Source organism: Magallana gigas, chromosome 1 (genome assembly GCF_963853765.1).
Source record: "Magallana gigas chromosome 1, xbMagGiga1.1, whole genome shotgun sequence".
NCBI classification, from domain to species: Eukaryota; Metazoa; Mollusca; class Bivalvia; order Ostreida; family Ostreidae; genus Magallana; species Magallana gigas.
This window is the reverse complement of record NC_088853.1, coordinates 69,999,348-70,017,004: the sequence shown is the minus strand read 5'-3', so window position 1 is coordinate 70,017,004 and position 17,657 is coordinate 69,999,348. Positions and strand designations below refer to the sequence as shown.

The 17,657-nt window shown below is 36.0% G+C and overlaps 1 protein-coding gene across 1 annotated transcript; it reads left to right on the top strand.

Annotated features, from left to right (window-relative positions):
- Window positions 1-1,886: 1,886 nt before the first annotated feature.
- Window positions 1,887-17,047, top strand: LOC105347236 (hemicentin-1). The gene is made up of 15 exons (XM_034466189.2): window positions 1,887-2,207; window positions 3,280-3,360; window positions 7,990-8,041; window positions 8,302-8,337; window positions 10,074-10,223; window positions 10,375-10,467; window positions 11,102-11,368; window positions 11,844-12,131; window positions 12,497-12,615; window positions 12,969-13,119; window positions 13,261-13,527; window positions 14,019-14,094; window positions 15,473-15,542; window positions 15,803-15,933; window positions 16,884-17,047. The coding sequence occupies exons 1-15, from the start codon at window positions 1,998-2,000 to the stop codon at window positions 16,978-16,980; spliced, it is 2,088 nt and encodes a 695-aa protein (XP_034322080.2). The 5' UTR covers window positions 1,887-1,997; the 3' UTR covers window positions 16,981-17,047.
- Window positions 17,048-17,657: the final 610 nt, after the last annotated feature.

Sequence of the window (17,657 nt, the reverse complement as noted above, 5' to 3'; positions counted from 1 at the left end):
GATTAATTTCCTACATGTAGTTATCTGATTGGCTGATATCAAACAATCTAGAAAAAATTAAACGTTACATTTAACTGCACGGGACCTCGGTCAATATAACATATATATTTGATTTTTTTAAAAACAAAAAGGTTGTCCAATGAATCGCGTTTTTTTTTAATTTGTTTGGCTATGCCTTGAAACAAATCTTCGCTTGATAGCAGTTATTTCGATATGTCTGTACCAAATCGTCGCTGAATCATATAAAACAATTATTAATTACTAGGTTTTTTTCAATCAAAACGATGATTTAGCTACTCTCAAGACGACAACAGCAATCCCCGCGATACAGTCCCAACCCTGTTAAAACGAGTGTACATCACATCAATTTGAAGTTCATGTCAAAAAGATACTTTGATGAAAAATGTATACAGGATATCATATAACATTGTATATTCATTTTGTCATTTCTAAACTTACCGTTTTCCTATTGGAGTACATTTACTGCCTCAATGATACAGACAGACATATTGGATGCATTCTCATTATATTATCAAATATAATTGAATATACAATAATGTATATTGATTTATTCACATTCAGTGTCTAACCCCCTTATGCGACGTTCAATTTTCTATGAATATTGAGTATATTTATTTTGTAAGATTTTTGTAAAATTAAAACTTAAAGTTTTTGTCGCTAACTAAATAAAATGTTAATATGGCTGTCCCATTATTGTTCCGTTAATAATCGCTTTATAGCGGCGATATGTATACAATATTTCATTCAAATAAACACCAGAATGAAAATATAAATATAAGCATTGAATGCTTATTTTTGGTTGTCGTCGGTCCTATGACACACCAAGCGGTGCAGACAAATTGTCATACCGGGCTAACGCGCTGTTTTCAATTTGTCTCTAAAAATAAGCATTCGATGCTTAAATGTTGATTTTTTCAAGGTGAACGAGCACCGTGGAGCGACAGTCAACTTGATGTTTAGATAATTCACGTCTTTCAACATGATAATCCTGCAACACGTCGTCAAACAACTAACGTTAAATACTCGTCTCGAAAGAAAATGTATTCCCTCTTTTGAACTATAATACACATTGTGTATTCAGTTTGTTACATAGTGACTTGATATATTTTATTTTTGAGAGAAAAAAGGTCAGGTAATAAGTTGCAGGTATGTAGCTCCTGATATGGAAAAAAAACTCCGCTGGACGAACAGGGAGCAACAGTGCCAAAAAAATGTGCATTTATTGCGCACAAATAAAGTGAGGTAGCTTTGGACCGTTAACATTACTTATACGCAAATTCTGTGGAAAAAAGTTAACAACATTTAATTCTTCATGCAATTTATACTGATATCGTCCCTTTACTTGTCTTTTTCTGTTGGTCGTTCATCCGAACTTTGTCAGACCCAGAGCTACATACCTGCAACTATGTGTGAATGTTTGGGTTCAGTGGTCTTTCGCTTTAAGGAAATTGCAATGGCACCTAATATATACCATATCAAAAGTAGAAAGTACTGTAATTTATTTAGTAGTGGATTTCCTTCACATGTCTCGATGAAGATAAGGGCTGGGGGCTGAACCAACCCCCCCCCCCCCCTCCCCAGATATTCAAATTTCTTACAAAATAAAATTGCTGAAATATGCCTGGGACCACCCCCCCCCCCCCCCACACACACACACACACACCGTACACCACCCCCGCAAACATAAATATCCCTCGGACTCCCTCTGGAAAAAAAAATCCTGGATCCATGCATGCTTCGCTGTATCGTGTTTGTCGGATTTTCTGCAGGTCGACAATAGAACCAGCATACTTAACACAAAATCCGACACCACTCCTAGAGTCTATACGCACTATCAGGAAACACAGATAGATAAGACGACGTGACCTTCGTGACCTCTGTCCTCCAAAGCCTCGACACAGAGTTGCATGGGCGTCCCATTACACTTAATATCTCGTTCACCCTTTTGTTTTTGATATTTTAACGAACCAAAAACAATGAAGGGAGAAAATTCGGACTACCAGGCGAATTCCAAAACATGGCCGTCATTCTGTATTGTCTTCAGTGTGACTGTATTGTACGTTCTCTCCGTGTTGGCTGGCGTGGTTCTATTCCTACAATACAAAGACATTAAGGATTTAGAGTTTAGAGTTTTAAATCTTGAAAAAGAACGTGTTCTATTCCCTGGCAAAGAGTTCGTTCAGAAGGTAAGTCAACTCGTTTGATTGGTTGTTGTCTCATCCAATGAAAACCATGCGCGGATCTAGGAGGGGGGGGGGGGGGTAGGGGGACCCTGGAAAAATATTCTGGATCCGCGCATGAAAACTCCTCTTTGCAAGTAAGCTTTCTCTTGGATTAAACTTCGAGGCTCGTGAAATTTAGTGGGTTTTTTAATTACTATTTTTTTTTGTCTGACTGTAGATAGATATATTTCGCTACATCAACTTCATATTCTCAGGAAAAATAATAGTGGTTAAATGCCTATACGACGTGAAGTTTCAATTCATATTATCTAGAAATGAACAAAATAACCTGCTGCCGTTGATAAAAAAAATCCTATAGATATAAACACAATCTCTGGCCTCTTTAAATGACCTTGTTTTGATTTTGACCTTTGACCTCGACCTCTCATCTGATATGAGGTACCTTCATTTCACATTTCAAAATACGAATTTGACAACGGAGGCACTTCAAAACAAAAACCTGTGTACAAGCGATTCTAGAATGGGTCAGGGATTCGTAAATCCCAACACTCTCCTCCCATTTCCCTATTGGACATTCCTTCAAACTTTAAAATTATTCCTCGAAACCGCCCCCTACCGTTAAAAATTTCTAAATTCGCTCATGCAAAGGTGTATTCCGTTGTATGTGTAAGCCCTTGCCATAGATTGCTATCAGTTTGCCATGCCCAGGATTCGTCGTAGCTTGCAAGTCATTGAAATACGCAATCAAGTGGACCTTTCATGATGTTGCATATAAAACTGAATATCTTTTGAGTGCATTAACAAAATTAAATCAACCATAAAAAATAACCAGAATTCACCGCGAAATTTCCTTACAGTGAAATCCAATTGACTGTTAAACTACATGTATATTTCAAGTGATATCCCATTGACTTTATGATATTATACATATGTAGCTTACTGACCTTACCTGGGCTTTATATTGCAACTTTTGCAGAATTTTCATCCCCTCTGCCACTAACCCCAATCAAAAGCTACAATATTGGTTCTCATTTCTGTGTTTTTATAGGAAAGTTAATTTTGGTTCCTTTTACAGACGGAGAGGGTGGGTAGGAGCAGACGACAGCTGAGTCCGAGCCAATACACGACTTTGCTCCAGGAGATTACACAGAAACAGGTACATCATTGTACTTTTTATAGGGGCATGGTCACGATTTAGGTCAAATTCTATTTTTATGTTCTTGTTATTTACAATGCTTTAGAAATGCATTTCTAATGATCAAATAAAATTTGAGGGTCATTCGTAGATTTATAAGCAAGATACAGGACTCACAGTTCTTTGTCATGTAAACAAGGCTCGTGCTCTGTTTTTGTTTACATAGGTTCAATATTTTTTCCAGCTTATTTGTCCATCTTTTTATTTATTTTAAGTATAAATAAACAGTTCCTAACGTTTAAAACATTCGTTTTAGGTTTAAAACTGATTTTTTTACTTCAACGTTCAAAATGTATCATTGTGCTTTTTAAGGAATAAGGAATCATTCTTTGAATATTATGAGGTGATCAAATACGGTCGGAGTGATCAATTCCGATAAATCCTGAAGGTTTTTATTATAGATTTGATCACACCCCGACCGTATCGGATCACCTAATGATTTTCAAGGAATGATTCTTCATTACTTAAATTTATATGATGTTCAGCAATATTACGATTAAATATTAAAAGCGTCATTGATGATATGTATTATGTCTCCCCTTTCAAAGGGGAGACATATTGTTTTTGTCGACTTTCTTATTCTTCTTCTTATTAGGGTCTTCCGTCTCCAGCGGAAGACCCTTCTATTATTCTTCGGTTTCTTTTTCAATTCTATTATTATTATTATTATTATTATTCTTTTTTTCCTTACACATTTTGTGCAGAAGATTTCTCGGCGATTACTCGTTCGATTTCTTTTAAATTTTCAGTAAAGATGCCCCGCAGTCTGAAGTTTGTACCGCCGGAAAATTTTTGAGAAATTCACTTCCGTTCGGAAGTTATCGTCATTTTACGATTTTTAAAAGTCAATTTTGTCTGACAGGTTTTTCAAAAATGGGTAAAGATATAAGGCTGAAATTTTCAGAGATGATAGACCTACTGTTTTTCTAGCGCAACACACTCAAGAAAGTGTCCGCCGTCACTTCTTTTTGTCATAGGAAAAAAAATTGAAAAATTGAATTTTTCGACTTTTTTATTTTTTAATATTTCTTTTTTATATTTTAACAGTTGATAGTGACCCTCTTACTGATTCAGAATATGTAATTTGTTTTAAAATCGATCAAGGCGTTCTCGAGAAATTAAGCGTCAAAGTCCTGAAGCGAGAGCCTGAGTAGCTCAGTTGATATAGTCGTGGACATGGCCCAGGCGACCCGGGTTCAAGCCCCGACTGCCGAAAAAAAAATTTCCTATTTTTTTGGATAGAATAACAATTTCGTGTTAAAAGTCGTCTTCTCTACTCAAAAATCTCACGGAAGACCCACTCGTTGCTCGCAACGAGATCGAATCTAGTTCTTCTTATTCTTCTTCATCCAAATTTGTCCAAGCCGTAACTTAAATACCCTTTGACATGAAGACTTCAAACTTAGAACATAGGTAGATGGTATTGAGAAGGAGTGCACGCCACCAAAATTTTTGACCTTGACCTATTTTCTTTTTCAAGGTCAAGTATTTTATAAAAAATGGAGTTTGGACTATAACACAAGATTCCTTAAACATACAAACTTTTAACTTGTATCATAGATAGATGGTATATAGTCCAGTTGAACCTTACCAAAATTTTTGACCTTGACCTTAAAATTTTATTTCAAGGTCAAATCAGATAAAACTTCATTGTTCACCTCCTAAATATTCTTTGACAGAAGGACTTCAAACTTGACACAAAGAACAATTATAATACACTGAGGTGTACTATTGATAAATATTTGACCTTGACCTTGTTTTACTCAAGGTCAACTTGAGAAAAAAAAATTAAATTTTGTCTGGGTGGTACCTTAAATACCTTTTGACATTAAGACTTCAAACTTGGAACATAGGTAGATGGTATTAAGAAAAAGTGCAGGCTATCAAAATTTTTGACCTTGACCTATTATCTTCTTCAAGGTCAAGCGTTTTATAAAAAATATAGTCCGGACCATAACACAAGACTCCTTAATCATACAATCTTTTAACTTGTATCATACATAGATGGTATATAGTCCAGTTCAACCTTACCAAAATTTTTGACCTTGACCTAAAAATTATATTTCAAGGTCAAATTAAAAAAAAATTCATTGTTCACCTCCTAAATATTCTTTGACAGAAGGACTTCAAACTTGACACAAAGAACAATTAGAATACACTGGGGTGTACAATTGATAAATATTTGACCTTGACCTTGTTTTACTCAAGGTCAACTTGAGAAAAAATAATTAAATTTTGTCTGGGTGATAACTTAGATACCTTTTGACATTAAGACTTCAAACTTGGAACGTAGGTAGATGGTATTAAGAAGAAGTGCACGCCATCAAAATTTTTGACCTTGACTTATTATCTTCTTCAAGGTCAAGCGTTTTATAAAATATATAGTCCGGACCATAACACAAGACTCCTTAATCATACAATCTTTTAACTTGTATCATACATAGATGGTATATAGTCCAGTTCAACCTTACCAAAATTTTTGACCTTGACCTAAAAATTATATTTCAAGGTCAAATTAGAAAAAAATTCATTGTTCACCTCCTAAATATTCTTTGACAGAAGGACTTCAAACTTGACACAAAGAACAATTAGAATACACTGGGGTGTACAATTGATAAATATTTGACCTTGACCTTGTTTTACTCAAGGTCAACTTGAGAAAAAATAATTAAATTTTGTCTGGGTGATAACTTAGATACCTTTTGACATTAAGACTTCAAACTTGGAACGTAGGTAGATGGTATTAAGAAGAAGTGCACGCCATCAAAATTTTTGACCTTGACTTATTATCTTCTTCAAGGTCAAGCGTTTTATAAAATATATAGTCCGGACCATAACACAAGACTCCTTAATCATACAATCTTTTAACTTGTATCATACATAGATGGTATATAGTCCAGTTCAACCTTACCAAAATTTTTGACCTTGACCTAAAAATTATATTTCAAGGTCAAATTAGAAAAAACTTCATTGTTTACCTCCTAAATATTCTTTGACAGAAGGACTTCAAACTTTACACAAAGATTAATTATAATACACTGAGGTGTACTATTGATTAATATTTGACCTTGACCTTGTTTTACTCAAGGTCCAATTAAAAAAAAAATAATTAAATTTTGTCTGGGTGGTAACTTGGATAGCTTTTGACATTAAGGCTTCAAACTTGGAACATAGGTAGATGGTATTGAGAAGGAGTGCACGCCTCCATAATTTTTGACCTTGACCAATCTTGTGTCTCAAGTTAATTCATTTTCTAAACTATATCATATATGGATGATATCTAACATATAGCTGACTTCATTCTTTTTCACTTATTAAATGTGCCCCATATTACAATCCTTTGGGAGAAGGGGAGACATGTGTTTTTTTGTATAAAAAAACAATACCCACTAGTTAGACTATAAATTACAAAATTGATACGTATTGTTATCACAGAAAAGGTCACTGGAAATTGTAAATATATACAAATAGTTGTCTTAATACAGTGGTACTGTTTATTTTAGATGCATATGTGAAATGTTGGGAATCACTCATAGGTGTTTGGGGACAGGACCGTCCCCCCCCCCCCTCCTTCCACCTAATATTTTAAAAAAATCAGACTGGTAGACGAAGTTAGCAACCTTCTTGTATTATATATATAAAGGGTCTGATTTTTTTTGAAATTTTGTATTAGATATAATCTTTTGCAATGAATCTATAAATTGGAATAAATTGGATTAGAAATATGCCATAGAATGATGATTTATTTAAAAAAGAGTAAAATATCGAGGGTCATTACTTGAGGGGGGTGGTGGAGGGGAAAGGGGTCTGTCCTCCTGTCCTTAAGCACTTGTGAAATCACTTACATTTCATAGGCGTCGGAACCGGGGGGGCTAGGGGGGGGGGGGGGCTCAGCCCCCCCATTATTTTTTTGCAAAGTTACACCTAACCATTAGAAACATAGCATGAGAGAGGGTTCAGCCCCCCCCCCCCCCCCACTTTTTCTCGCAGGAAAGATTATTGTTCCTAAATTTACCTTGAAAGATTGAGAAGTTGGATTCAGAAGCATACTACCCCCCACCCACCCACCCCCCCCCCCCCCCCCCCCCCCCACGGATTAGGATTTCCATGATTTTGGAAATTACTTTTTTCTCAATATTTCTGAGGATTAGTCTAGCCCCCCCCCCCCCCACTTTCAATTTGCTTCCGACGCCAGTGCATTTTGAGTAATTGTGAAAAAGCACGTATCTGATTGCAAAATGTCCGTCGGCATTACTTTTTACCACACAGGTGGACTGGTATTATAAACAACATCTCTGAGTGAGATTACTGCTTCAAAAATAAACCCGCGCCATCTGGTTGTTAATTAGGTTTCTCCACATTTCAGGTGAAATACCTCATGTATATTCCTTATGGGTTTTGTCTTCCTATTATAATTTTTCGTTTCTATTTTGATCGGGACAGCGTTTTATGACCTCTTTATTAGAGATTAGAGACATCAACAGTTGTCGTTCTTTTCAGTGCGCTATATTCCACCTTAATTATGCACACAGTATATACATGCATTGTATACATTTTTTATATAATTATTATTTTTTATATCATATACAGTTAGATGTGCTGACAGCAAGATGTGGCAACGCTTCTAAGATCTGTGTACCAGGTAAGAAGTACAGGTATTTACCTCTCTCTCTCTCTCTCTCTCTCTCTCTCTCTCTCTCTCTCTCTCTCTCTCTCTCTCTCTCTCTCTCTCTCTGAAATATCATATACATTGCAGAGTATGTAAAAAAAAAACCCAGAATAACAGGTACATATGTCTACCAGGTAAATAAAGCACAGGTATAGCGACACTGACATGCACCTTATCGCTCTGTGCAGGTCACGGTGCACGCCGCTAATTGAACCTTTATCTGATTTATGTAGGTCAAAAGGGCGAACCTGGACAGCGAGGCGACACAGGTGAGCACTTGATTGGCTGTCCTGCGAGTGACAGTGTTTATGTTGTATAACGGTACTACGTGTTTCATAACTGTACTTTATTATTCATCAATTTTTATTGGAAACCCGGTTTTTTTATTCATTGTTTTCTTTGTAAATTTGATATTTTTTGTGCTGGTTTTGGGGGAACTCTTTTCATCTCATTCTTTGAGTTTTTCTTGTGTTTTTAATGGGTTTTTTTTCTTTATTTCTGATTTTTTTGGTTAGGTAATTTATTTATTTATTTATTTATTTATTTATTTATTTATTTACTTATTTATTCAATTATTTATTTATCTATTCATTTATGTGTTTTGTGGTTGACGATTTGTCATGTTGTAAATTTTGAATTTACTGGGTGGGTGTAAATACAAAATTTTGACAACTAGTTGTCATGTTGTAAATTTTGTATTTACACCCACCCAGTAAATTCAAAATTTACAACATGACAGATTTATGATAAGGTGTCGATTTTCATGAATAAACGATTTTTTTAGCTCATCTGAGCCAAATGCTCAAGTGAGCTTTTTTTTATTAAGATTTGTTCGTTTTCTGTAGTCATTGTCGCTGTTGTAGCTGGCAACTTTACACATTTTCATCTTCTTCTCCAGAACCACTGGGCAGATTTTAATCAAACTTGACACAAAGCATCACTGGGTGAAGGGAGTTCAAGTATGTTCAAATGAAGTCATTGAAGGGCAACACCCTTTTAAAGGGGGAGATTATTTATAATTATTAAGAATCTTCTTAAAAACTATAAGGCCAGACAATCTCAAACTTGTGTAAAGGTATCCTCAGGTAGTAGAGATTCAAGTTTAAGGTTGAATAACACACCTGGAAAAAGTCACTCAAATTAACAGGAAATTTTTTGATAATGAAATTTATAATGATAAATAAACTGAACAAATGTCAAATAAGCGAAAAAAAATTGCAGTTTGGGGATAAAAAATGAATATCTAAAATAATTATTCCAGTAAGTAACAACAAAAGCCCCTACGGGATTCGAACTTGGGATGTACGGATCACAATTCTGACACTTTGTCCACTCGGCTATGGAGTAAGTTACGTGTTTCAGTCTATAAAATCCTTTTAATAACACGAAATGTAGTTTCGATCAGCGGTCAGCCATTTTGTGATGATGTGTTATTCCACCTTAAAATTATGAACCCCGGGGTATTAATGGGCCACAATGGGGGGGGGGGGGGGGGGGGGGGCTCGACTTTTTTACATAGAAAGAGGTAGAGAAAAAAAATCTTAAAAGATTCCTGGAAAAGCATTTTCAGTTTAAAAAGTTAGATCTTGTAAAAGTACATTTTGTGCAGATTAAAGTTTGATAAAACCATGATTCCCTAAAGAAAAGTGGAGCCACAAAGTGGAGATTGGGATTTTTATAAAGAAGTAAAGAAAAATTTTCTTATGAATGCTAAAACAACAAAAGGGGCTCAGTATTAACCATTAGAATGTGTGGAACAAAATCGGTAGATTTTTAATTTTTTTAGCAAGATCTTCTGTACTTAGTTGTCAAGGTATTTGATTTTAATATTGCAATGCTGATTTGATCAGAGTTATGGCTATTGTTGCTCCGGAGAGCAATGTGGCCCCTGGGCCTCTTGTTATAATATTACTTTGTCAGATACCTATATGTGCATTGGTTAATACATAAATTGCTAGTCTATGCGTGATATTCCAACATTCTTCATGCATAAAATTTCTAAAAGGTCTAAAAGGAGATCCAGGTTTGAATGGCGTTCCAGGTCAAAAGGGAGAACCTGGTATTAGCACTTCCGGTTCAAATGGACTTCCGGGTCCCAAAGGGGAACCTGGATTGATGGGCCTCATGGGCGCCCCAGGGCCACGGGGAGAAAAAGGTTAGAGTTCATATGCTTACCACTTTATCATATGTTTATTATTGCATGGAATAAGTAGAAACATTGAAGAAATCTTTCTATTTCATCCAAATCGATTTCTTTAAATTCTCGCTTTTACCTACATGTATATGAAGATTATTTTTCTCTGCAGGTGAAAAAGGTGATATTGGGCCACAGGGACCTCCTGGGGTCAAAGGTGACGCCCCGACACGGAAGCAGTTAGATATGTGTTGCAACACCTTAGGTATTTTTGTTAAGTTCTTATAATAAAGATGGATGGTAAAATGAAATTAACAAGCTACATTTACATCTAGGCCTTATTTAGGTTTTCAATTTATGAAATAAATTTAACAAACACTGCATCAACAAGTACTAGTACATGTCACCGTTTTAATTGATTTAAATTTAGAATTTACAGGAAGGGATTATTTATAAATCCATATGACATTAATGAAAAAAGCATATAAAGTTTTGCTTGAAATATTTGTAAAATTTAAGAATTTAAAAAAAAAACAATTGTGTACAAAAAGAGTACATTATGTCAAATCAAATGAAAACTTGTGTAATGTATAGCACAATACATTCACCAACTACTAGTCTAATATTAAATCGTACAAACGTTCTAAATTATATTTGATTTGTTCAACCCCGACCGTATTTGATTACCTAATAATACTCAAAGAATGGTTCCTTATTCCTTAAATAACAACCATCTAAAACGTAAATCTATATTTAATCCATCTATAAGAAAATAAGCCACGTTTATTAAAACGTTTTTTCAGCCGCTCCAACAATCCAATGTATATAGCCCTATACATTTATCAACTACTAGTCTAATATATTAAATCGTACAAATGTTTTAAATTACATTTTTTCAGCCGCTCCAACAATACAGGGCTCTGGCAACGACATCCTGACGGTAGAGCACGGCCGTGACATTACACTCCCCTGTAGAACATCCGGGTCTCCCCAGGCCGATAAGTCGTGGAGCCCAGGGGTGGATCCAACACAGCACGGGCGGTACGTGCAGACCACGGAGGGGCTGGAGATCACTAACGCCCAGTACCTGGACAGTAGGATGTTTACCTGTACGGCCAGCAATATATTCGGCAGCCGCGAGAAACACGTGTACCTGGTTGTGATAGGTAAGACAGAATTCAGTGACTATCAAATTTCACATCCCTCACCTCCCTTCCCACTCTACCAAATTACTCACGCTGTAACGATAAAATTTAAGACATTGCTTTTAATCCCCCCCCCCCCCGAACTTCAGTCATATGACGCTGAAATACATCTACCTAGAGAAGAAATAATCGGACAGTTGCAAAATTCATTATAAACAAATTTATCTGAGGTGTTCGTCCTGTAAGTAAGGGGTGAATTGAATGATAATTTTGAATTATGAATTTAAGAGTTTTTTTATGTAAAAGTTCAATTCAATAAATTATCATTTATTTTTGCATGTAACACTGGGAAAAGGCGAATTTTAAATTTTTTGATAAACTAATGGTTTTTGCAATATGTGAAAGAAAATTGTTCAATAAGAAATAAAATCAAAAGCTGCTAATGGATGAGACTGAGAATATCCTCTCATTTCGACGTTGATTGTAAACATTTCAGACCCTATACAGGTCAACTTGACCCCGTCATCCCTTGACGTCACTTCCTCCTCGACGCCTTCACTCGACTTCCTGTGTACTTATAAGGGCATCCCTCCGCCGCGAGTTCAATGGTTTCACGTCGGGCCCGACGGGACCAAGCAGAATGTGACGTCACAGGCCCAAACGGGCGGTGGGCGGAGCACCCTGCACGTCAGTAGCCCGGATGCTCTGAGTTCGGGACAGTATACGTGCAACGTGCTAAATAACTACGAGAGCCAGAGTCAGACCGCCTCCGTTACTGTTCATTGCAAGTAAATTCTTCTATATTCTTTACCCCACGAATCCAGAAAGTAAAATTTACATTAACTCGATCTAAAAACATAATGCATTATATGATGATAACACAAAATTAGGAACTATCAGTAATATTTATGTTTTTATGAAACATAACTTTAAATTTGTTGATTGCGAAATGTGGAACAGGTAATTTGTCGCCGATGAAAAACATATTTGATTTTTCTTTCGTCAAATGTAGTTTTGAAAGTATTTCCGTTTAGGGAAAATCGCTATTTCACTATGTCGTCGATGCAATTGAAAAATGCAATATATGCATGTACATATGACGTAACATTCATGTAACCTTAAATTATTTATATCGAAATCTTTCTACAGCTAAACCAGCCATAATGAAGGGACCGGGATCAAAAACGGTCAACATTGGAGACACGGTCATTCTCCGCTGTGACGTAGCAGGTGATCCCAAGCCAACTGTCACGTGGACTTTCCCAAAAGTATGATTTTTTAAAATATATTATCACTAACAACATGAATAATTTCCGGTGCAGCGCCATCTATAGTCATTCAGAATAGTTGTTGCCAGATTATTAAAGAATTAACTGATATATTTTTAACTTCTACCACATATCCAAAATAACACAAAAGGTGAATGATCATTCTCACGGTTTAAATTGCACAGATCATAGATGTCCTTCTTTCATTTGATAAAACAATATAGAAATGATATTAATAAACAATTCCACAGTGTTTAAAGTTCATTGCGGAGTACGTGGACAATATCCTCATGATATGAATGAAACACTCTCGCTGTAACGTTAAACAACAGTCAATCAATCGTTTAATCTAGACAGGTACAGCTGTACCTAAGGACGTACAGCTTAACGCCGACGGTTCCATTACTATAGTCCATGTAGACCAGTTCAGTGAGGGGGATTACCAATGTACCGCCACCAACTCTTTTGGGTCCGCCACCACTTCCGGTCATCTTAACGTCATCGGTAAAGTATATAAATAAATTAGTAAAATGGTTTAGAAAATGAAAATTATTGGCAGTCTAAATCAAATTCTTTGTTTGTTCGTCAATATTTTGTATTTCAAGGTTTTGCTGTAAAATGATGAAATTTGATTTCGATACCTAGTGCCGTTGGTTGTCCAAACACATACTGAGGAACTTCCGGTTACTACGGAAACATTTGTCGAACTACAATGTACCGGAAGCGGAAATCCTTCACCGACATTAACCTGGCAAAAGGTGGATTCGTCGCCCCTGAACTCTGACCCCAGTAAATACATCATGCTGCCCAATGGCAACCTGATTATTACTGGGTTCAATTCTGAGACGGACACAGGGTACTATGTTTGCAATGGCACGAATACACAGGGAACCGCCGGGGACTACACGCTAGGTGGGTTCAAAGTTAACCATTCCCTGTACTAAGTTCGATAACTTATCCTATCTTTAAAATCATTGTATCATGAACTGTGAAACTTTTTGTGATCAATTCATCATGTAATAATCGAAATTATGAATAAAGTTACATCTCCTTACCTCAGATATTTCATTTTAAAAGATACAGATATATAGTGTTCTGTGCTCGGGTCGAAAGTAAATTTTCATCGTTATTTTAATCACGTTCGATGGAGTTGTGCATTTACTTAAATTTTGTGCGAAAATTCAATGTGAATTGATTAACAATTGTACTTATAATCTTGTTGAGGTATTTTGGTTTTGGTATAGAAAAACCATACAGAATAACAATTAAAAAAACAGTCAAGTATCCGTCTGAACTACACTGTATATTTTGCGTTTTACTTTTCTGTATCATGTTACAACGTATATTTTACTTTTCTGTATCATGTAACGGTGTATGATTTATTTTTCTGTATAATGTTACAGTGTACAAAAACGTGGGGCTCCTACAATGTAACTCCACCTTTACCGAGTGTTCCACCAAGATAGGCGTGGCCTGTGGGTGAGTACAGTATTTTATGCGTAGTTATCTTTACACGTGGTCCACTAAGATGGGCGTGGCCCGTTGGTAAGTACAGTACTTCACGTGTTATCTATGCATGTGTTCCACCAAGCTAGATAGGCGTGGCCTGTGGGTAAGTACAGTACTTCATGTGTTATCTATGCATGTGTTCCACCAAGCTAGATAGGCGTGGCCTGTGGGTAAGTACAGTACTTCATGTGTTATCTATGCACGTGTTCCACCAAGCTAGATAGGCGTGGCCTGTGGGTAAGTACAGTACTTCATGTGTTATCTATGCACGTGTTCCACCAAGCTAGATAGGCGTGGCCAGTGGGTAAGTACAGTACTTCATGTGTTATCTATGCACGTGTTCCACCAAGCTAGATAGGCGTGGCCTGTGGGTAAGTACAGTACTTCATGTGTTATCTATGCATGTGTTCCATCAAGCTAGATAGGCGTGGCCAGTGGGTAAGTACAGTACTTCATGTGTTATCTATGCATGTGTTCCATCAAGCTAGATAGGCGTGGCCAGTGGGTAAGTACAGTACTTCATGTGTTATCTATGCATGTGTTCCATCAAGCTAGATAGGCGTGGTCTGTGGGTAAGTACAGTACTTCACGTGTAGTTATCTTTACACGTGTTTCACTAAGATAGGCGTTGCCTGTGGATGGGTACAGGGTTATTTATGGAATTACTTTAAAGGGGCATGGGCACGATTTTGGTCAAAAACTATTTTCCCGATTTTAATGTTTACAATGCTTCAGTAAGGCATTTTTAATAGGCAACCAAACTTTAAGTGTCATTTGTTGGGTTTTAAGTGAGTTACAGAGTTTACAATTCTTTGCTATGTAAACAAAGCTTTTGTTTACATTTTGAACGGTGAAGTGAAAACTCCAGTTTTAGACCGAAAATGAATGTGGTAAACGTTAAGATCTGTTTAATCATGCTTAAAATGAATAAGAAGATGAAAGATTCAGCGTGAAAAAGAACTTTTACCGGTATATTGAACTAATGTAAACAAAAACAGGGCACGAGCCTTGTTTACATGACAAAGAGATGTGAGCCCTGCATCTTGCTTATAACTTCACTACTGACTCTCCGATTTCATTTGGTCACTGGAAACTCATTTTTAAAGCATTGTAAATAATAAAAACAGAAAAATAGAATTCGACCAAAATCGTGACCATGCTCCTTTAATATTTATTAGTTTTATACGATATAAAACATTCCATTATTTACAATATTTGTAAAAAAAATTATCAGACTGTAACCTTGTTTACATAACTGTTTTCAATGAATTCTTACCGTTGTATTTCTCTTATAACTTGACTTATAACATTCAGCTTATAAACCTGTAAAACATTATTATTCTTTCAGTGGACAATGTCCAGGAAACTGTGACGTAACAAATTCTGGAATTGTTTATGGGTTCAAATCTTATACACCGGTACATAGAACTCTCTCTCTCTCTCTCTCTCTCTCTCTCTCACTCTCTCTCTCTCTCTCTCTCGCTCTCTCTCTCTCTCTCATCAACACCCAATCTTTTAACATAAACACTCAAAATTATATCAAGAAACACTTTTTAAAAAAATATCTTCCATTTCATTTGTCAAGCTTTCTATTCCAAATTCTGCTTTGTGATATACATACGATGTATTGCAATTTTTCTGCTTCTTATTTATATTTCATTTTTTTCATTTTTTTTAGAACTCCCCCGTTTGCCTGGCGGGGAAACACATGGGGGTGGTGAGTCGCCCTGGGGACATGGTGATATGGACCGTGGGGGCGGGAGGGGACACGTTTGAAGGCAGACAGAACAACGGCATCACCAGTCAGTTGTACGTATAAAGTGTCTGACTATATAGTCAGTTGTACGTATAATGTGTCTGACAAGTCAGTTGTACGTCTTATCTATATTACTTGTTAGTATACAATCGCAACTTCTCGGGCCTTTCCGGCAAGCTCGGAAAAACACCTCGAATGTATTACCTAGGCATCCATGACAACCCCCCTTTTTGTAAAACTTGAAATAAAAAGAACACATTTTACGATCTGTTGAGATGTGAGCTATACTTCATTAAAGTAAACGATATACACTAAAATATAACACAGAAGCGACATACAAGACTGTCTAGCCGATACTTAATTTAATGGGAAGCGACTCCATTTTGTATAAAATTCTAACATCCGGTGATGTTAATACATTCGAGGTGTTTTTCCGAGCTTGCCGGAAAGGCCCGAGAAGTTGCGATTGGTTAGTATAATGTATTTGACTATTCAGCTGTATGGATAATGTTTCGACTAGTCAGTTGTAATGACACGTCACATCAATGATCACGGCACAACAAGCCAGCAAAATAAACTGATATCAAATATATTATATACTTTATACCGTTTATTTCTTTAATCGATCTAAAACATTAATGGTTTGGACATAAAATGGCAATATACATTGTGTAAAACTTATGAATACTGATTCTCACAATTTTGTTCACGTTTAACTTTGCCAAATAACGATCTACAGATCGTAATATTGTTCTTACATATAATTTTAAATTAGACTTGCTCATGTCTCTGTGTTTTAAACTTCTTGGAAATATTATTGTGTTAGTTTCAGGAATTTTGATTCCTGCTCTCTACAATTCTGAAATCTAAAATGTTTGGCATCCGTTGAAAATATTAAAGAGAACAAAAAATTACTAAACATAGAGACTTGGGCAAGTCTAATGCCATGTGTGTAAAGCATTAAGGTACTGACATTAATTCTCTTTGGTTGTTATGGTTACAGTTCCGGCCCACTTGCTGAGAAGGTCACCTTGTACTCCAAGCGCCCACAGATCGGAGGTCACGTGACAATAGCGCCCATAGCACCACTGGGCGGGTAAACAAGGCCGCTTAACACACCATCACATTTTCTGTATATTCAGGTTTTAAATAAATGTTACAAAAATAGTTTTGGAACAATGTTTTAGGTTGATGTATAAATTATGTTCAAAGGTAATTTATTTGTACAAGCTTTTAAAGTTATTAAATTATTAAATATCCTCCGAAAATTCCCTGAAATCCGTGTAGGGTTATGTGTCTTACAAATATAACTGGAATGTCTTGAACGAGGTATTTGTGTCCTTTTTATATATCCATTGAATTTAAAACAATCCTTTCATTAAAATCAGCTTAATTGTAGAGAAAAACCATACACGTAAATACTTATATTTTCAAATGTCTGTTTCTGTAAAAAGACTACGAATCAATTTTTGTAATGTATAGTCCAATACACATTCACTATTCCAATATTAATCGTACAATTTTTGAAAAATACAATAATATAAGTATACAAAGGGTTCATTTTTTTAAAAATTATTATAAGGTGATCAAATGTAATCGGGTGTGGTTTAAAAATCTCTCACAGCGCCTTATGGGCTTCATTGGATTTGATCATTCCGACCGTAAACAATATATACTGACCGTATATTATCACCTCATAATACTCAACGAATTTCCTTAAAGCAATCGGACGAGGAAAAAAGAGGTTCGTATAAAACTGATCCACACCTCGATGATA